Below are 21,539 nucleotides of genomic sequence, written 5' to 3' on the forward strand. Positions count from 1 at the left end.
GCGTTTCAGGCTCCACGGCCTTCACCCCTGACCCAGACAGAACCAAGTGTTTTAATTTTCAAAAGCAAACTTTAAGGCTCTTGACCACACCCACCTCCCCCCCCCCCCACCTCCGCCCCGCCAGGATGAAGCAGGTCAAGGGAGAAAAGGCACCGGGACGCTCATCAGCTGCCGTAAACCCCTGAAGGCAGACGCCAGCCAAGCCTGGGCACTCTATCCACTGGCGCGGGCACCCTCGTCCTGCATGGGGCCAGGGGGATGTGCACACACACGGGCTCAGACGTGAGACGAGTGTGGTCCCCGGGTAAGGCTGATGCTGATGTGGACGTGAAGTCTTCACGTTTTGAAAAAGTTAAACTACCCTCCCCTCTGCCCCCACCCCCTCCCAATCGGCAAGGGATATATTAAGAAAATCAACAGAAAAATAAATGCAAACAGGCAATTGTAACAAACGATGATACCACTTTCTGCCTTCTCGTTAGGCAGGTAGATTTATGAAGAGTTGATTACGAACAGGTGAATGGGCACCTGGTCTTCAAGTTTGTTTAGAGATGAATTTGCTCCCATCGATCAAAACTTTAGGTCCGCTGTAGCCCTTGTATCCTCCCTTGCTCGCAGCAGCAAGTGACTCAGGAGGAGAGCATATCCACATGTGCGTCCCCGTGGGTACAAACACACCCGCGAGGGGCGGGGGTCGCAGGGCGAGGAGATGAGGCAAAGCACAGAAAACAGTGAGCATGTGGACAAGGGCACACGTGCTCTCCTCGCACTGCCTCCCAGCACCCCCGTAAGGCTGAAATCATATTAAAAAAAAAAAAAAAACAAAAAAAAACCCAAAAAAACAAACTTACAACTTAAAAAAGAAGTGAGGCAGAGATACGAGTCTTAACATAGAAAGTTCTCCAAGACGCAACGTCAAATGAGAAAGACAAACCCAAGCACGTTTATGGAGCAGTACTCCACGCTGAAGAGTCCAAGCAGACGGAAAAACATCTGGACTGACACGCGTCGAATCACGACCGTTCCCTCTGGGGAAGGAAACGGGATTCCGCGGGGAGCAGGTGATGGCACACCGTCCCGTTCCACTCAGTGTACTTGTCCAATCCACAGCATTTATGGATTACTTGTGTTTAAGACGGGGGTATCAATAAAACATATTCACTTACAGGGGAAGAAACTATTTATACAATGTGGTTCTCCCCTAAAGGATGCACCAAGACGCCGGCCCCCCGGAAGGCGGGTGTGCAGGCAGACGGGAGCAGGACACACTGCCGCCCGTGCGTGTGCCTGAGGCCAGGCTAGCAAAGGCAGAGCCAGGGACGCTGAGCAGGGAGCGTCCGGACCCAAGCACAACACCCCTGCTGAAAAGCACGCCACCACCGCTCTGACGGCAGGCGCCAGGAGGCATTCACGCCAAAAATAACCACGACCCCTTTAAAGGACGGAGGGCTGTCCGCCTGAGTGTGAAAACACATCCAGGACATGTCAGAACACTGAAAAGGGACCTAAGAGGCAGAACCGTGAGACAAGCAGGAGCCACTGATGTGTTCAGAGACGCGCGTGCCTGCGCAGCTTCTGCAGGGAAAGAACCGTCAGTAGCAGTTCTCAGAGCAGGACGAGGTGGTGGGATAGGGAAGGTGGGACTTTTACCTTCTTTTTTCCTTTGAGATGTTTTAAGATATTACAGAAAAACTGGACAGGATTTTTTTTTTTGCCAGCCCAATATTTTATGTCTTCCAGTTCTTTAAAAATTTGAACTGTTAAAACACTTACTAAAAAGAAATTACGAACACCTGAAGACAATTTTAAATCAAGACCAAATACGAACTAAATCTAACTATAAGAACCTAAAATAAAACAGCAGACAGTTAGATGAACTTAGTATTAGCGGACAGTTATTTCCCATCCTGCTCCACAAAACCACAAAGTTACAGGAAAACAGCACAGGCTGGCACTGGAAGGTGCCCCCTGGAGGGCACCCTGGTGCCCGAGAGCCGCGGGCATGGAGGCGGGACGGGGCCTGGGCAAGTGCCCGGGTGCTGCTGCCGCCCTGGGACCACAACCCCGAGAGCCACTGGCACGGGAGGAGACGCCACAGAGAGTGGGGAGAGAGGAGCCACACGGTCCCAAGGACCCTGAAGTGGGCTCACTGGTCAACACTGCCCAGAGCCCCAGGTATCCCTGAGTGTCCCTAGAGACCCCCGCAGGGGAACGAGGAGGGGCGACCCCCAGGAGCAGAGGACAGAGCGCAGAGCTCTGGGGGTGGGGGTGGGGCGTGGGCCTCCTCCCACGGGGACCCAGGCTTGTCCAGGCAGTTGGGAGCATCCAGGATGCGGGCGCCCGTCAGACAAGAGATGCCAACCGACGATCTGCTGCTTTCAAAGGGAAATGCTTCGTGTCACGCCCTTGGGCGCACGTTTAACTGACTGTCTGCTACTGTGTGGCTTCAGACACCCTCTTGTCCTGTGGGCACTTCCTGCAGCGCCCCAGCCTCCTGGCTTCTTAACCTCCCTGGATTCAGGTCCCACTTTCCGCACCTTCCGCAGTAAGCTGCCTCTGACAAAGGAGCTCTGAGCTTCCCTGACAGGCACAGGGGCCAGGACCTCTCCCACGTTCTCACCGGAGGACTTCACGTGCCCCTCTCCGGAAGTAGCACGCGTCCTCCGGGCTCCTTGCTTTGACTGAAAATGCTCATGAGGTGGTGAACGTGGTCCATTGAGGTGTCTTCTCAGTCATTTTCCTCCTGAACCTGCTGTTAGCAGCTGACTCTCTGCAACCCCACGAACGGGAGCCCACCAGGCTCCTCTGTTCATGGGCTTCTCCAGGGAAGCATACTGGAGTGGGCTGCCATGCTTTCCTTTAGGGGCTGAACTCTCATCTCCTGCACTGGCAGGTGGGTTCTTTACTGATGAGTTTGGACTTAAAATCCAGCTGCCAACCCTACACCGTAACAATGATAAGGTTTAGATGTCATTAGGAAAAAAAGTTTGCTAATAACATTTTCTCAAAGTCATACTTATGGAATGGTGATTAACAACATATTTGAATTCACAAAAAACAAAGTAATGATAATATAGTTTTTAAAAGCAATTGCTTTTGTAGGATTAATTCACCAGGCAATTAAAAGAGCATAAAAACAGAATCATTAACTTATTAATAAAATAGACTAGAAAGACAGCTGCACTGCCTAAATTTAAAACTTTTTCTGTTTCTGAGTAAAGAAACATATTCATCTTTTAAACCTCTGTTTCATACTTAAAATCATCAGAAACTAAACACACATATGGTTAGTCTGTAAGAGTCACTGTGTGTATGTTAAAATTCTCCAGAAACATTTACTCTTTTGGGTAACAGACATTTAAATATCTGTTGTGCTTGGTAGCAAAAATATCCCCCCACACGATTAATGTTTTGAATAGGAGATGGTTCGTTTCCCAATGACTCCACGAGCAGCACTTCAATTAGTTTTAGAAAAACAAATCAGGGTTCTGGTGCAGCTCTAAAATTAACCCTGTGTTAAGAATGTGCGAACGTGGACCAACTCCTTAGAAGGGCCTCAGCCCAGCTTGCTGCGAAAGAGACACGCCAAGGGCAAGCATGGGCTTTTCTGGAAGGTTCTGTGCTCTGGCCCGTGGACCTGTCTCTGCAACAGCACGCGCTCCCATTGAGCATGACCCAGGGACAGGGCCACAAAGGATGTGCTCCAGCGCCCCTGCAGTGAGCACCGTCCTGCCTGACACACTCGCCCCACGCAGGCTCGGCTCTGGCCAAGGGGTGCGGGGCGCTGAGCCCCATGAGAGAAGATCCCTCCCGGAGCCCAAGTCCAGCGCCTCTACGCAGGAGGGTGACGGGAGGCAAGGCGCCCTGACACCCCTGCAAGCCGGGCCCGCCGCGGCCCTGCAGACACTCCCGGGGGGCTGCCGGCCTCCCCACCATCTGCGTGGGGGGAAGGTCTCAACCTGTGGCAGATTTGGGGGGGCAGGAGAGAAGGACGCTCCCGGGGGCCCTGGGGAGTACGTCACTCTCACCCCAACCCATCCACCCGCACAGAACAAGATGAAAGGCCTGTGAGATTTTACGCTCACGTGCCCCTTGTGGTTTTAACCACAGCCACCCTTACAGATACTGAAAAAAATTTTTTGAAAGGGTCAGAGTACTGAAAACAGAAGTTAGCAACTTTTAATTCAAATAGAAGCCACAGCACACCTTAGGCCCAGAACTTAAGGCTTTTGCTGAGAGCAGCCAGCCCTGCAGAGCTGCGCCAAGAGCAGCACATGGAGACAGAAGGGTCAAGACAGCTTCTAGTTTGTGGACGACCAACCACAGAATCTGAGTCCGCCCATTGGGACCGTGGCTGCCTAGACCAGACAGAGTGAATGAATGTTTGTGAGTGTGTGTGTGTGCACGCCTTCAGTTCAAAGGCGATGCGGTCTCTGTCACAGGATTCTGTATGTGTGTGTCTTCCTAGAGCAGGGGCGTGTGAACCTAGAGGGGGATGTGTGTGCGTGCCTCTAGCCCGCAGGCTGCGTGGGCTCTGTCACAGGGACACCAGCTCTTAGAGAGCGTGTATTGCGTGCGTGTGTTGTGTGTGTGTGCACCTCCTTCAGCCCTCAGGCTGCGCGGGCTCTGTCATAGGACTCCAGCTTTTAGAGTGTGTGTGTATGTTGTGTGTGTGTGTATGGTGTGTATGTTGTGTGTGTGTGTGTTGTGTGTGTGTGCACCTCCTTCAGCCCGCAGGCCGCGCGGGCTCTGTCACAGGGACTCCAGCTCTTAGAGTGTGTGTGTTGTGTGTGTGGTGTGTGTGTGTGTGTGCACCTCCTTCAGCCCGCAGGCCGCGCGGGCTCTGTCACAGGGACTCCAGCTCTTAGAGTGTGTGTGTTGTGTGTGTGGTGTGTGTGTGTGTGTGCACCTCCTTCAGCCCGCAGGCCGCGCGGGCTCTGTCACAGGGACTCCAGCTCTTAGAGTGTGTGTGTTGTGTGTATGTTGTGTGTTGTGTGTATGTTGTGTGTGTGTGTTGCATGTGTGTGTGCACCTCCTTCAGCCCACAGGCCACGCGGGCTCTGTCACAGGGACTCCAGCTCTTAGAGTGTGTGTGTGTTGTGTGTGTGTATGTATGTTGTTTGTGTGTGTGTGTGTGTGTGTTGCGTGTGTGTGTGCACCTCCTTCAGCCCGCAGGCTGCGCGGGCTCTGTCACAGGGACTCTAGTCTGTCCCCGCAGCGGGAAGGCAGACGCAGACCATCAGCGTGAACACACATGGCTGCGTTCCAATAAAACTTTATGAAACAGAAATCAGTTTCTTATATTTCATGGCTCATGAAGTATTATTCCTCTTGATTTTCTCAAACATCAGAAGATGTGAAAACCCTTCTCAGGTGACAGGCCACGTCGCACAGGCCACACAGGGTCTGGCCTGTGGGCGCAGGCCCTGTCTTCAGCAGCAGAGCTGGGCGCAGAGTAGGGCCCGGCGTCTGCCGCGCAGGACGACGCGTCCGTCTGTGCATCTGGCGGGGGCAGCCAGTGATGGTGCAGAGAACAAGACGGGAGGAGCTGAGAAACAGCGCCGACTCCCGCTCTGCTTGAACCCCACAAGCTTTGCGACTTGACCGCCCCATGAAGTGGAGCCTTCTATTGGCCACCACCAGGTCTTGCCTACCCCTGAACCACTACAGCCCTTCCTGACACCGAGTTCAAGGCCCGTGGATGAAAGGTCAGCTCTGCAAATGCGCTCACACAAGCTCCCAGAGGCCGAGGGCAGGGAGGGGCAGAGCACCCAGGCGAAGTACGCGTTGGACAAACACCGGCAAGGGATCGCTATTGCGCAAAGGGGACCCTGACCTCAACCTATGCCCCTCCCTGGGATCCAGGGCCCAAGACCAAGCCGGCGGCACCCACCACGGCAAGACGGCTGAGTGGGGTTTCAGAGGAGCAGAGCTCCCCACGCCATCACTGCGTCCCATTCCACATTGGTCCACTGACTGTGGCCCAAGGAACATGCACACAGTCCAGGGGCGGCCTCAGTGCTGCTCATGGACGGGCTGGGGGAGCAGTGGGTCCCAGACCAGAGGGGACCAGAGTCCACGAGGCAAGGGAGGGCTGGGGCAGCTCCCGGCAGAGAAGAGCAGGTGCCCCAGAGGCAGTGGGCAGGCAGGGGAGGCCCAGCAGACTCGGAGGTACCTGCTGACCGAGGCAATGGTGGAGTAACCTGTCTGGCGACTGGGGATGGCTGTTCCGTTCAAGAACGGATGGGAAGTGGATGGGGGCTCTCAGAGGGCAGGAAGCAAGGGGACCAGTAAGAAAGCCATGGTAGGTGAGAAGGCACCAGGACCCACCGTGTGGCAAGGCTTACATCAGAGAAGACGCAGCAGAGTCCTAGAGGTGGCGGCTCACCAGGCCTGGGGAAAGCGCTGTGAGGGAAGCCGTCTATGCTGACGCCCAGGTGTGCGACCCAGCGGTCAGGCAGCCCACAGGATGACCACGTGAGCTGCACGGTCCAGGGGCAAGAACGGCATAAAAACACAACAGAAAACAGCACCCATGCTGAATGGACCCCTACTCTGCAATAAAGATCCCAACAGCTGACTGTTTCAGAGAGACCCCCCCAAAGTCCCAAAGTCTCTATTTGTGGTCGATACCCCACTGAAAGTCATTTCTGGTTATTTAGATGAGTTAGGACAGTAAGAACTGTGACTTCTAATCAATATTGCTCACACTTTGAAATTTCAGATGGATTCCTAACATGAGACCCAATGTGTTAAGATGCATAAAAGCAGAAACTAAAGAAATACCAGCCACGACCTACCTAGAAGGGGACGTTGTTTAAAGCAACCGCAGGCAGTGGGCCAGCCCGCGGGCAGCCGATGGGACAGAGCCCATGCTGATTTCAAAGGCCGACGCCCTAGGCTTCGGGTAAAGAGAGGACGGGCCAATGAGCTCTCTCCAGGGTTCCCACAGACACACCTGCTCTGTCAGGAGCAGGGCCCGCGGAAGCCCCCGGGCTCAGGCCGGCCAGCTTGCCTTCCGGAGCAGAACTGCGGAGGTGAGGGGGCCCCCCCAGCGCCCCTCCGAGACTGTCACTTACCTTTCCCATTCACGGCCAGCCCCGTGGCCATGGCCGCGGTCACGGGGCCGGATGCCTGCGGCACCAACGGGTGTATCCGGGGCCGGCTCCCCATCCGCGCCCGCTCTGCCCCTGGGCCCAGTAGGGCCCCGACCGGCTTCTCGGCCGCTGCCTCCGGGGCCGCCGTGTCCTCCGGCCCCTGTTCCACGGGGTCCGGCTTCTCGGGGCTCTCGTCCTGAAAGCCGTCCACCGCGGTCCTGCTCTTGATGGGGCTCTTGGGCACAAGGATCTTGATGCCCGACCGGGCCAGGTCCATGTTCTTGCGGGCGGCCAGGCCTGGCGCGGGGCTCTTCCGGAACTTCTGGCTGGCGGCAAACAGCGGGCTGCTCTTGGCCTCGTGCTCCTTGCCCACCACTAGCGCTTTGGGGGCGGCCTTGGAGAAGCTGCTGTTGGTGGACCTGGAGATCTGTTTCCGGGCATTGTTCGGGGAGGTCCGGTTGGCCCTGGTGAAGGTGCCCTCCTTCTGCTTCTCGGTGTGGCGCCGGTTGAAGTCGTGGATGTACTCCTCGCAGTTCACCAGGTGCTGCTCCGGCTCCCAGGTGTCGTCCTCGCTGTCGTAGCCTTTCCACCGAACCAAGTATTCCGTCTTCCCTTTCTTGTTTTTCCTTTTGTCAACGATCCTTTCAACCTGTTTAGAGAGGAAAAGAGAAAAATAGGAACGTGTTATCTGAAAAATAAACTGTGAGGGTAACTAATAATAATGGAACATCAGTTCAGTTGCTCAGTCATGTCCAACTCTGCGATCCCATGGACTGCAGCACGCCAGGCCTCCCTGTCCATCACCAACTCCTGGAGTTTACTCAAACTCATGTTCATTGGGTCAGTGATGCCATCCAACCATCTCATCCTCTGTCGCCCCCTTCTCCTCCCGCCTTCAATGTTTCCCAGCAACAAGGTCTTTTCCAGTGAGTCAGTTCTTCCCATCAGGTGGCCAAAGTATTGGAGTTTCAGCTTCAACATCAGTCCTTCCAATGAATATTCAGGACTGATTTCCTTTAGGATGGATTGGTTGAATCTCCTTGCAGTCCAAGGGACTCTCAAGAGTCTCCTCCAACACCAGTTTAAAAGCATCAATTCTTCTGCGCTCAGCTTTCTTTATAGTCCAACTCTCACATCCATACATGACCACTGGAAAAACCATAGCCTTGACTAGACCTTTGTTGGCAAAGTAATGTCTCTGCTTTTTAATATGCTGTCTACGTTGGTTATAACTTTTCTTTCAAGGAGAAAATGGAACATCAAAAACGAGAAAAACTGTTAACAGGTGACGTAAATGATTGTCCCTTCTGGAGCCAACCCATCTACAAACAGAACAGTAACACAACACTCAAGGTTTTAATGGTTTTCCTGAGATTAAGTCAAAGTGCTAAAATTTTAGGCCCAGAATATATGAACGTGCATTACGTTGGTCATTTTTTTGGTGTGATTCAAAGGGGGCTCTCTTTTCACTTTTTATAATGAACCCTGACCGCCTGATCCAGTTTTCATGGTCACAACTGGGCAGTGTCGGGCATCGGCCGCCCTCTGCCTGGTCATCGAGGCACCAACAGCAGGCGCTCCAGAAACAGCACAGCTGCGATCTGTGCCAGGTGGTCCACACCAGCCCACTGAGGAAACAGGGTCTGTACTCCAAGTATTACTCAGAAGCACTCGGTTAGAATCAAAAAGGTCAACAGAGGACCTAACGCTTTCTTGGTGATCAGATTATTTACCTTTCAAACTGGGTTTTAACTAGTTTTACGCCAACATCTTTAAAGGAAGATGCTGTCAATCTCTGAATTTCACGATTAACACATCCCACAACAATTCATGCACCCTTGCCATGAAACATATTGCTATTACCATTACTGTGACAAATTCCACCACCTTAATTAATGTCCTATGTGTTAGTAGGGGATTGCCTATGATTCACGTGAACAAAATATATTTAACATAAATGTCTCCCAAGTTCTTGTGGAAATACTTAGAATCTGCTGTTATCTCTCTGGTCAACACAGAAACCACCAGCCCACTTCCCCAGTGGCAGCAGGCACCTCCATCCCTTTTAAGTAGAGGCCTCAGCCACACAGCCGGCAACTCTTTAATTAAGGACACAGGTCTGAGCCATCATCAAGGTCTTCAGCAAAGTCACAGGTTAGGCCAGATGACACAACGGTGTACCTGCCCACCCCAGCAGGCATCACCCATTGGGAAATGGCCAGCATTCCCAAACAGCAAAAGCTAAGTGCAGCTTAGCCCACCCCCCAGCATCTCCCCTATTAAGATAACCGCCCCCCTCCACCAACCCTCCAGCGTATCTACCTGGGGTACAGAGAATCAAAGCCAGAAAACTACAGAACCTCTGGCCACCTGACACAAACAGCTGACTCACTGGAGAGACCCTGGTGCTGGGAAAGACTGACGACAGAGGATGAGATGGCTGGATGGCATCACTGACTGGATGGACATGAGTTTGAGCAATCTCTGGGAGCCGGTGGTGGACAGGGGAGCCTGGCTTGCCGCAGTCTAGGGGGTCGCAAAGACTCGGACACGACTGAACAGCTGAATACCAACTACAGAAAAGCCTGAGGTTAAACACACCTTACTGCTTCTGTGCAACAAGGATGAAGGGTGAAGAAAGGCCCTGTCTGAGCAGAAGGCAGACTTTAGACTCAGCGGATGACCCCCCATCACTCCAGCCTCAGGCCTGCTCGGTGGGCCCACAGGGTCCGGAAGGCAGCGTGGGGAGCTTTCAAAGTGGCTGTTCTCCCACTCCTTTTCTCGTTAAGAGTTGTGTTTAAGGGCCTAAGTATTTCCATTCAAAACATGTATTTCTGGAAAATTCCACGCAAATCAATTTCATGGCAGCAATAACTGAAAAGTTTTAAATACAAGGGACTAAAGAGATTACCTTGTAAAAGCGAACTATGTTTAATATTTTCTTTCTGTATCAATCTCTACCCCAGAAGCACGAGCGAGAACCAGGGGAGCCTGTTCCCCTCAAGCTACCGCGGGGGTCTCATCAGGAAGGGCGTGCCGCCTCCATCCCCGTGTCGCGGGTGCTCCCTCCGAGACGATCAAGGTCCACAGGATCCCCCCAGCCGGTGCCCCAGGGCGTGGGCAGCGCTGTGAGCACACGGTGGTCAGACGCTGCTCGGACCCCGGACAGAGGAGACAAGAGCCTCAGGCAGGAGATCGGGGCTTTGTGAGGGGACGTGCGGGCGTCCAACCGCGGCGCTCCGCCACTGCAGCACTGAGACAACACGACTCCACTCATGGACACTAAGGCCGGGGCTTATTATTTTCAGGCGTTCCCTAAAACGTGACGCCTTTGGTTTCCTTCAACTATTCAAAACCCGGAAGGCACCCAGCGCGTGCCACAGCAACACGAAGGCGCGGGGGCCCCGAGCGCGCATGTGCAGCTCTAACTCTCGCGGGGACAAGGCGCTCAGGGCACAATCTCGCGCGGCTCGACCAACTCTCGCGCAGGCGCGGTGCGTGCAGACAGCGCGTGCAGCTGACATGGTGCAGCTGACACGGTACAGAGACACACGGTGAGTCAGTCAGGCCACCGCCGCTTCGGGCCCCTCACACCAACTTCACACCGAACCAGGACACGTTCCCCCCTTTCAAGGACAAACGTCCTCCCCCCTCTGACAGCTTAAATGTAAAGCACTGTTTATTCCTTCTCTGGCTGAAATCATCTCCCACAAGAAGGCACATCACCTGCCTTCAACAAGATTTTACTAGAAGCTCGATGTTATTTCAGAGCACTTCCGTGGTGAGGAACACCTGATCACAAGACAATGCATAAAGAACTCTTTCTTTGGGTTTTCAGTCCCTTCCTCTTGAAATCCACCTCATAACTGGTTCTGATAGCCAGTATCGACGCACTGTCTTTCTTAAAGTGTTAATATATATCAAGTATCCACTTCTAGTACAGAATTTCAATGCAAAAAATTTTTATGAAACAAATTCTTCATAAAAGCACAGAACTGCAGAGGTTCTTTTTGTTAGGATTTCTTTCTAAAATTCAATCTACAAAATCAAAACGTGAAAGAAGTAAAACCAAACCTTCCTTAACACAGCGAAGTCCTCTGACAGTTTACAGAGTAGTAGAATTAATCAAAAGGGTCATTCCAAAACCCAGCCCACTTTCACTGCCCTCGGAGCACACAGCGATCAGGGCCCAGGAATGAGTTGGGATGGGCTGAGCGTTGCACAAGACAGAAAGAAAACAAAGGTTCTCCGACCGCCTGCAGCATGTGGAATCCTAGTTCCCAGACCAGGGAGGGAACCTACACCCTTGGACCGCTAGGGAAGTCTCTCTCTGAAGCTTTCCTAGCAAAAGTAGCACATCATCATTGTGACTTGGAGGTAAGCAAAAGTGTTTTAAGTCACAAAAAAGCAATAACCATGTTAGAAAACTGGTAAGCCAGATTTCCATCAGAAAACAATGTTGAGAAACTGTATAAATAAGCCACAGATTGGGAGATAATATCCAGAAAAAATATCTCCAAAGACTGGTCCCTAAAACTACGAAAGAATTCCTTGCATTCAATAATGAAAAGACCAAAATGTAATTGAAAGTGGGCAAAAGATTTAAGCATACATTCCCAAAAGAAGATACCTGAATGGCCAGTAAAACACATTAAGAAGGGATGAACCCTCATGGTTCCTGAGGAAATGCAAATAGACAATGCGATACCACTAATACCCATTAAAATGGCTAAAACGAAAAAAACACCAAGAAGGTACAACTGGAAGATTCACACACACATTGTCAGCAGGATTTTAAAGTGGCACATCCATTTTGGTAAAAGGTCTGTCAGCATTTTATAAAACTAAACAAACACCCACCCTATGATGCAGCAATTTCAATCATTACTTACCCAAAAGGAATGAAAACATACATCTACAAAAAGACTTGTACAAACCTATTTATAGAAACTGTGTTCTTAATGGACCCAAACTAGAAATAGTCCACGTTTGCAAGTCACTGGGCAAACGAGTATGTACAATAGGCTCAGCAAAAAGAAATCAGCCAGTGACACACACATACGGGTGAGTCTCAAAACCTTACACTGAAGGAGAAAAACCTTCCTACAAGACTGCTCACTGTATGATTCTATTTAAATGAAAATTCTTGACCAAGCCAACCCCCTCCCCATCCCACCCCCACTGCTATTACTGAAGAAAACAAAGGTTCTTAGGGAACTGACTGGGAAGGGGCATCAGCTAGCCTCCTGCCTGGGGTGATACTTTCTAGCTCAGTGAGACTTTGGGCTGCACAGGTACATGCCTTTGTTGAGGTCAGCTGGATAGTATTTAGAACAACAGTATACTCTGACTATAGTTTACTAGACTAGACTATGACTACCACTCTAATGGCAGAAAGTGAAAAGGAACTAAAGAGCCTCTTGATGAGGGTGAAGGAAGAGAGTGAAAGAGCCAGCTTAAAACTAGATATTAAAAAAACTAAGACCATGGCATCCAGCCCCATTATTTCATGCAAATAGAGGGGGAAAAGGTGGAAGTAGTGATATATTTCCTCTTCTTGGGCTCTAAAATCACTAAGGATAGTGACTGCAGCCATGAGATCAGAAGACCTTTGCTTCTTGGCAGGAAAGCTATGACAAACCTAGACAGTATGATGAAAAGCAGACATTGCCGACAAAGGCTTGTATAGTCAAGGCACCAAAGAATTGATACCTTTGAACTATGGTGCTGGAGAAGACTCCTCAGAGTCCCTTGGACAGAAAGGAGATCAAACCAGTTAATCTTAGGGGAAATCAACCCTGAATACTCCTTGGAAGGACTGATGCTGAAGTTGAAACTCCAGTATTTTCATCATCTGATATGAACAGCTGACTCACTGGTAAAGTCCCTGACGCTGGGAGAGATTTGAGGGCAGATGGAGAAAAGGGCGTCAGAGGATGAGATGGGTGGAAAGTATCACCAATGCACTGAACATGAACTTGGGCAAACTTTGGGAGATGGTGAAGGACAGAGAGGCCTGGCATGCTACAGTCCATGGGGTCACAGAGAGTCAGACACGACTGGGCAACTGAACAACGACAGTACTGTTTAAGTGTTTATAGTATAGCATTTAAGACTGTTAGAAAAAAATCCACAAACAAATATGGAATTCAAGTTAATCAACTCATGCTAAATGAAGTTTATTAGTGGGGAGTGTTCTGATGGACACTTAAGATGTGCTGATGGATAGATGGCAGGATGGCAAGCAGAATGCTCAGGGAGTAGTCTGGAGTGGGCCTATGAATGGTCACTGTAAAATACTTTCAACTCAGATGTTTACAATTTCTGTAATTAAAATATGTTGAGTAAATAAAGTCAATATTCATTCATACATGCTGGTGCACAGAAAGTACATGAAGTAATGGGGCTGGATTCCATGGTCTTAGTTGTTTTAATATTTAGTTTTAAGCTGGCTCTTCACTCTCCTCCTTCACCCTCATCAAGAGGCTCTTTAGTTCCTTTTCACTTTCTGCCATTAGAGTGGTAGTCATAGTCTAGTCTAGTAAACTACAGTCAGAGTATACTGTTGTTCTAAATACTATCCAGCTGACCTCAACAAAGGCATGTACCTGTGCCGCCCAAAGTCTCACTTTGCTAGAAAGTATCACCCCAGGCAGGAGGCTAGCTGATGCCCCTTCCCAGTCAGTTCCCTAAGAACTTTTGTTCATTCATTCATAATGCTAATGCACAGAAAATCCACTTAAACAGAGCTGGGCGACCAGCAGGGGGAGCTCTCACCCCTGCATCCATAGCAGAGCCAAGCGGAAAAGACGCTCCTTCTTCCCGCCAGGAATTGGCCAATGAGAAGCAGACACTCTGTTTACCAGCCCCGCCCCCTCCCTTGTCGCCTCTATAAAAGCTGCTCCTTTCGTTGAGGTCCAGACTTACAAGTGGCTGCCACAGATGAGACCTGAATTGTAATTCTCTGCTGATCCTGGATAAATCCATCTTTGCTAGAGAAATACCTGGCTATTTGCTTCAGGTCAACATCGGTGAGTGTGGAAAATTGTTTAACAGCTCCTTAAACACATACCTACCTCAGCAATTCTGCTCCTACACACCTATCGGAGAGAAACGGAAACGTATGTCCATGGACAGACCTGTAGGAGAATGGACACAGCAGCTTCATCCTAACAGAACAGCTGACGCAAGTGTCCATCAACAGGAAAGCGTATGGACGAAATGAGGTCTGTCCACACTTTGAACTGCTGTCCACAACAAAACCCCACAAGCATCGACTTGTGGGACACAAGTGAATGTAAACATCACCGTGCCCAGTGAAGTGAGACAGACGGCACTCTACCCGACACCGCTTGCACAGGTCCCAAGGAAGGCAGAAGCAACCGTGGCAAGAAATCAGCACAGCGGTGCCAGCTGAGAAACAAACTCCAAGAAATAACTCGGCAGACGACCCAAGACAGTGGCGGGGGCAAACAGAGAGCAGGTGGGGGGAAGTCCAGGTGCCTGGAGAAGGCATGTGCCCCACCCCTCAGAGCCAGGCCGGGAGCCCTGCTCACTCTGCCACCACATGTTACCCACAGACACAGAGTCAGTCCTGATTCCTTCAGTAGTGACTGACTGACTGAATTCTGCTGTTACATATATTCATTAACTTATTCTTGAAGCAGGCTGGTAGAATGTAAGGATAAAAAGTTTTGATGGCCATGTTTTTGCAAAGTGTTAAATGCTAAGTTAAATTTCTAACAAAAACAAACATGTTATGATTGAAGTTATCAGCAAATGTGGATTTCCATCTGCCCCATGAAAAATGCACAGAATGTGCCATCCTTACTCCCACCTTTCCTCCCGGCGAGAAGACCAGATACTGGAGGTGGAACCATAGCCACGGTTACCGCCTCCCTTCTCAGCCGGTGGTCTGCACCTCTACATGCACACGCAGTACACGGACCCTGTTTGCTAAAAGTCGTAACACTCACCCCAGCCATCCACTTTTTCTTCTATGACTTACACAAGTGAAAACGGATTCAAATTTTTTAAAGAGTAAGCCACTTAGAAATTCCACCAGTTAAGTCACATTTCTGGCATTTTGTTCTGAATAAGAGTAGGATGATATCTGGTACCAATGAAACCACTTGCTTCTTGCATCGTGACAAACAAACCACAAACTGAATCCAATCTATGTATGTGTGTTGTATAAACGAGAGTGAATCAGAACTATTCCCGCACAGCTGCTACAACCGAAAAACTATTAAAACATATTTCATATCATCTGTATTAATCTTTGAGGTATTCAGATACCTCAAAATAGAAAAAAAGCATTTGTTATTTTTCATTGACAACACAGACCAAAGATGCAAAATAGAGAGCCTGAAGAAATAATAAAGAAATTCCTGTTCTGAATCAGAATGCTTTACTGTCTGGTTTTATTAAATGGATGGAGACAAAGATGAAATTGTTCAGGAAGTGAAAACAGATAAACTAGGATTTCTGACTTTGAGAATGTTCCTTTTCCTAACAAAATAGCAAAGTTAGAAACTACAGTCCTACAGGCAAGCCTCCTATATCCTCAATTATAAGAACTCTCCCCAAGTATTCACTTCTAAACCTACATGTTCCACAAAGAAAGCCAAGCCTAAATGCCAAAACTTGCCAAAATTAAATAAGAATATACCAGGTGCTCAGGAAGCACATGACAGACTTCACGGATGCCCTCTGGTGAAAATCATTCTCATAAATGGTAAGCTGACTCACAGAGAGGACACCTTTTTGTAGAAAATCCCTCGGGTGCTAACAGGAATGAGTACACCCACCAGAGAAATACCACCACCCTCTCTGGAGGAAATGCAACTGCTCTACAGCCTACAAGAGACTTGAGACTCTGCACCAATACACGTGCACACAGACTCAGACCAAGGGCAGACCAACCATTTAGGAGCCAGAATGCAACCGCTTTGGCCCGAAACCCAAGCCTCAGCTCCTGCACGGAGATGCCACGGAAGCCACGGTGAACGGCCCCCGCAGTGCAGAACCGGGACCCGTGCTCACCTCTCCCACTGTAACGTGAGCGCTAGAGACCGCGCGAGCTGTACCAGGGGTGCAAAGGGGTGTTTCTAAGAAAGTGCCCCTTTCATAAATTTTTCTCTGTTCTGGCTGCACCAGGGGCATGTGGGATCTTACTTCCCTGACCAGGAAGTGAACCCATATCCCTCACACTGGAAGCACAGAATCTTAACCACTGGACTGCCAGAGAAGTCCCACACCCCTTTCTGTTTCCTCTGAACCCCATCTAGGGGAGACTGTTTAGGGCAGAGGGGCACTAACAAATAGTATTTCTACACAGAACCCCAACAGCCTTTGGACGATCATGGAAGGGGTAAGCAGAATCAATGTTTGCAGACTCTGAGCTTGACAAACCAGCTCTGCAATCTGCCAAGTGGAGGTTCTGATCGTGAGACCCTGACAGTCTGGCTGTAGGCCCTTGAAGCAGGACTGTAAAATCCAGTCCTGTTAACCAGTCTCCACCCACCACTGATGGGTGGACCACCAAGATGCATGGAGTCCCTGCAACATGCTGGGTTTCTGCTTTTTCTGAGGATACAGGAGGAAACAAAACCAGTATTTATTTCTATATTGAGAGTTAAACTCAAGTGAATGGAGTCAGACAAATTAATAAATGTGAAATACATTAAATACACTTAATTGCGAAGAAGAGAAAAACCACAGATGACGACAGGGTAATGGCAGAGAGGCTGGTCAGGAGGTGGTGGTCTTTAAAGATAAAAGAATTCAGCTTCAAACACATTAAGAGGAGACGTGGATGAGGTCATGAGACTCACACATCTGGAATGTGAGCTAAAGATAGAAATTTGGAATTTGCAGGAATTAAAAGTCATTAAATCCACGAGAGCATGAAGGGAGTTAAGTGTGGAGAGAGAGAGAAAAAAAAAGTTTGAGGACTGGGCCCTGAGACATTCAAACATTTACAAAATGGCACAAACAGGGGAGTCCAGCAGAGACTATAAAGGGGGAAGAAGGAGAGATGCTGGAGGAGAGCCAGGAAGTGCTGCCCCAGAACCAGGTGTCTTAAAAGGTCAGTCCATCTCGTCTCATGGTCTTAGCAGATCCAATCAGACAGAGAAAGAGCAAAGAATAGGTTGACAAATCCTTTCCATGGAAAAAACAACTACAAAACTTGGCAAAGTTGAAAAACAACTACTGGGCCTAGAAATCCAACAAAGGGTGACCAGCAGATTGACAAGCGTATACTCATGAAAGTCAACTTAAGTCTGTGAGAAGAGTGGAGGGCGGGGACCTTGCTGCCAGCTCCAACACATCAGTGCCTCCACCGCTGTGGGGCTGGCCTGGAAAGTGTGCAGTTTAGCTGTCAAGGGGACCGACGGGACTGACTTGATTGGGAGCAGAGGTTAGAAAACCCACTCCAGGAAAAGGCTGCAGGTCTCCTGGCCAAAGGCTGAGGCCCAGTAATGGTGGCTGACAGTGGAGGAACAGGCAGAAATTTAGAGGGAGGGCCTGGAAACGAGACGGGCCTTGAGGGGTGTGATGAACAGACCGCATGCCCTGCACACGATGGACACTCCAGGCGGCTAGCAACGGGCAAACCGGGGCAGCCTTGCAAGTCATCTGCATTTTGACTGCACTCCCGACCCAAACACAAACCCAAAGTGGAGGTAAAGCCTCCTGGGCTCAAGGTGTCTGACCACAACCTCTGACCACAACTTGACCAAAAACTACACAGACACAGGAGTGACCTCTGCAAAGTCAAGAGGAAAATCCAGGTAAGAGCTGGGGTGGAAGAAGCTGAGCAAAGAAATGCATGGCCACGCAACACAAGGCTACAGGATTCCTCAGATTATGTTCACAGTGGACTCAAAACACACACACACACCCCTGCAAAATTAAAACAAAATACTCAGGAAAAAAATTAAAATGCTGAAAAGTAAAGTATGAGTCATACTCAGAAAATAAAACAATAAAAACCATCTCTCAGTTTAAACAAGATTTGGGTTTAGCAGAAAAAGACTTCAGATCAATTCTTTTATATATATATATATATATATACATATTTTAAACCTGAAAACACACACACACATCAACCACCTCCAAAAAGAACAATGTTTAAAGAACTCAAGGAAAATATGACAATGATTTGAATAGGAAGTAAGAAATAGACCCTACAAAAATAGAACAAAAATTCCAGAGTTGAAAAATACAGTAATTAAAATAAAAAATTCACTAGATGGACTAAACAGCAGATGAGAAGGGAGAAGAATCAGTGAATCGGAGAGACTGACAGACTTTACCCAAAGTGAAAACAAAGAGGAAAAAAATATTAAAAGGGCATACATAATAAAGAGGACATAAAAAAGAGGGAAAGCAGAAAAAAGATATTTTAAGAAATAATGGCTGAAAATGTTTCAAATATGAAAGTGATTGTTTACAGATTCAAGAAGTTCAATGAAGCCCAATCAATATAAATAAAAGGAAATCCTTAAGTTAGAGAATCAGCTGTTGAAAGTTTTGGAAGCTAAGGCCAGAGAAAATCTTGAAACCAGCAGGAAAATAAGAAGCTAACGTGTTTAGGGAAACAACAATGTGCTGAATCGCTGGCTTTTCATCAGAAACCATGGAATGTAGAAATAGGAGAAAGACATATTCAAAGCACCAGAAGAAAACCAGCAATTCTGTATCCAGCTAAACTATCCTTCAAAAATGAAGGCAAAATAAAAACGTTCCAAATAATGATACTGAGAAAATACACTGCCAGCAGAGCTGCCTGACCAAAACCACCACGGGAAGCTTCACAGGTTACGAGAGAGAGATTCCAGACAGGGACGCAAAAGCAGAAGAAAGGAGCACCGGAAAGAGCAAGCACGCAGCTAAATATGAAGACCGGTCGGACACAGGTTGCTTTTCCTACTCAACCTACTGAACGAAACAAAACTGTATAAAGCCAACACTGTAACACTGTACACACCTAACATCTTAGATAGAATGTGTATGACTAAAAGCACAAAGGAAGGGGGAGAAAGGGAGCTTCCCTTGTAGCTCCGTTGGTAAACAATCTGCCTGCAATGCAGCAGACCCTGATTCGATTCCTGGGTCAGGAAGATCGGTGGGAGAAGGGACAGGCTTCCCACTCCAGTGTTCCTGGGCTTCCCTGGTGGCTCAGCTGGTAAAGCATCTGCCCGCAATGCGGGAGAGACCTAGGTTTGATCACTGGGTTGGGAAGATGCCCTGGAGAAGGGAACAACTGTCCACTCCAGCAATCTGGCCTGGAGAATTCCATGGGTTGCAAAGAGCTGGACATGACTGAGCAACTTTCACTTTCAAGGTAATATTAACCAGAAGCAGCCTGTGATATGGGAAGGCAACAACAACCCACTCCAGTACTCTTGCCCTGAAAGTCCCATGGACGGAGGAGCCTGGTGGGATGCAGTCCATGGGGTCGTGAAGAGTCGGACATGACTGAGTGACTTCACTTTCCCTTTTCACTTTCATGCATTGCAGAAGGAAATGGGAACCCACTCCAGTGTTCTTGCCTGGAGAATCCCAGGGACGGGGAAGCCTGGTGGGCTGCCGTCTATGGGATCGCACAGAGTCGGACACGACTGAAGTGACTTAGCAGCAGCAGCAGCAGCAGACTGTGAAACGTTAAAATGCGTATTATAATCCTTTGAGCAATCACTAAGAAAATAAAGACGTTTAAAAGTCACAGAAATTAATATGATAAAGGCAAAAAATGTTTAACATAAAAGAAAACAGGGACCTTCCCTGGTGGCTCAGCGGTAAAGAAGCTGTCTGCCAAACCAGCAGAAATGGTTTGGATCTCTGATCCCGGAAGATCCCACACGCTATGGGACAACTAAGCCACCACGAGTGAAGCCTGCATGCCCTATAGCCCAGGCTGAGACAAGAAGCCACCGCAGGGAGAAGCTCCGGCACTGCACCTAGAGCAGTCCCCACTCGCTGCAACGAGAGAAGCGCTCGTCCAGCAACAAGGACCCGACACAGCCCAAGATAAAATGTTTAAGGTTCCTTAAAAAAAAAGAAAAAGGCATAAAAAGAAGCAGAAACAATGAGATAAACAGAAAGCGACTGGAAAACTGACAAATGGAGCGTCAATAGTGCCTCGAAGCATCACAGAGCCAAGCACCCAACAGAGAGCAGAGCGGCAGAGCAGACCCAACAAAGCAGCTGCATGCTGTACCAGAGACTCGACCTTAGATTCAAAGGCGAAAACAAGGCGAAAGAACACGAAAACGGCAACCACTCGAGAGCGGTTATATTCATATTAGACGAAACAGACTTTCAGTCAAGAAATGTTATTCGAGATAGACAGGAACGCTTCACAATGATAAAAGGTCAGCGTATCAGGAAGGGATGATGACTATAAATGTATGCGTACACCTAAGGGCCCCAATATGCGAAGCAAAACCTGAAATGAAAGGCTAAATGGACAAGCCTATGTTTATAGGTGAAGGTTTCAGTATCCTACTATCAATAATTGAAAGAACAGAACAGAAAGAAAACAAGCAATGAAATAGAAAACTGGATGCTGTCCTCCAACTCTCCCCACCCGACATTTACACAACATGCCCTCCTGTAGCAGAATACTCATTCTTTTCAAGCACACGAAACATTCACTGCCACAGACCATATTCCAGGCCCCAGAAAATCTGCAAGGGCTCAAGACATACAAAGATGTCCTATGTAGACACATCACACTGTCAAAAGCTAAAGACGGAGAGAAAGCTTGTTCACTGACCACAAGGAGTTAAATTTCAATTCTGGAAAATTTCCCAAACTTGACATCAAACAACACACTTCTAAATATGTCCCACTGGTCAAAGAAAAAAAGCACAAGGGAAATTAGAAAGCATTTGGAAGTAAATGAAAATGAAAATGCATCAAAAATTTATGGGATGCAGTCAAAGCAGCGCTTAAGAGTAAATTTTATAGCTTTACACACCTATTCAGAAAACAAGAAGCTTAAAAAAAAAAAAATAACCTAAGCTTTCCATGTTGGAAAACAAGAGCAGAAGAGTAAATTAAGCCCCAAACAAGCAGATGGTAGTAAATAATGAAGACCTGAGGAGAAATCAACGCAACAGTGGAACACAACCAAGAAAAATAATAAAACTGAAAGTTGGTTCTTTCAAAAGATCAACAAACTGATACACCATTAGCTAAACTGACTAAAAAAAAAAAAAGGAAGAGAGCACACAATTTTACCAGTAACAGAAATGAAACAGGGACATCACTGTGTGACAGAGATTTTAAGGACTACAATGAAATAGTATATAACAAGAGCAACTCTATGCCAACAAACTAGGCAACTCTGATGAGAGGGAGACATGCCTAGGAAAATATAAATCATCACAATGGACCCCAGAACGAACAGAGAATCTATACAGACTTACA

General features: G+C 48.6%; 1 protein-coding gene across 3 annotated transcripts in view; it reads right to left on the bottom strand.

Moving 5' to 3' along the window:
* The window catches only part of CDYL (chromodomain Y like), a 96,642-nt gene that overhangs the window by 26,638 nt on the left and 48,465 nt on the right, over positions 1-21,539 (bottom strand). For 2 of the 3 annotated variants that reach the window (XM_069564369.1, XM_069564370.1), the window contains exon 2: positions 7,080-7,746. The exons of the other annotated variant lie outside the window; for it this stretch is intronic. In XM_069564369.1, the coding sequence (XP_069420470.1) occupies positions 7,080-7,746 (667 nt within the window). The remainder of the gene's footprint in view (positions 1-7,079; positions 7,747-21,539) is intronic. 3 annotated transcript variants of the gene reach the window in all.

Source organism: Ovis canadensis, chromosome 20, assembly GCF_042477335.2.
Source record: "Ovis canadensis isolate MfBH-ARS-UI-01 breed Bighorn chromosome 20, ARS-UI_OviCan_v2, whole genome shotgun sequence".
NCBI classification, from domain to species: domain Eukaryota; kingdom Metazoa; phylum Chordata; class Mammalia; order Artiodactyla; family Bovidae; genus Ovis; species Ovis canadensis.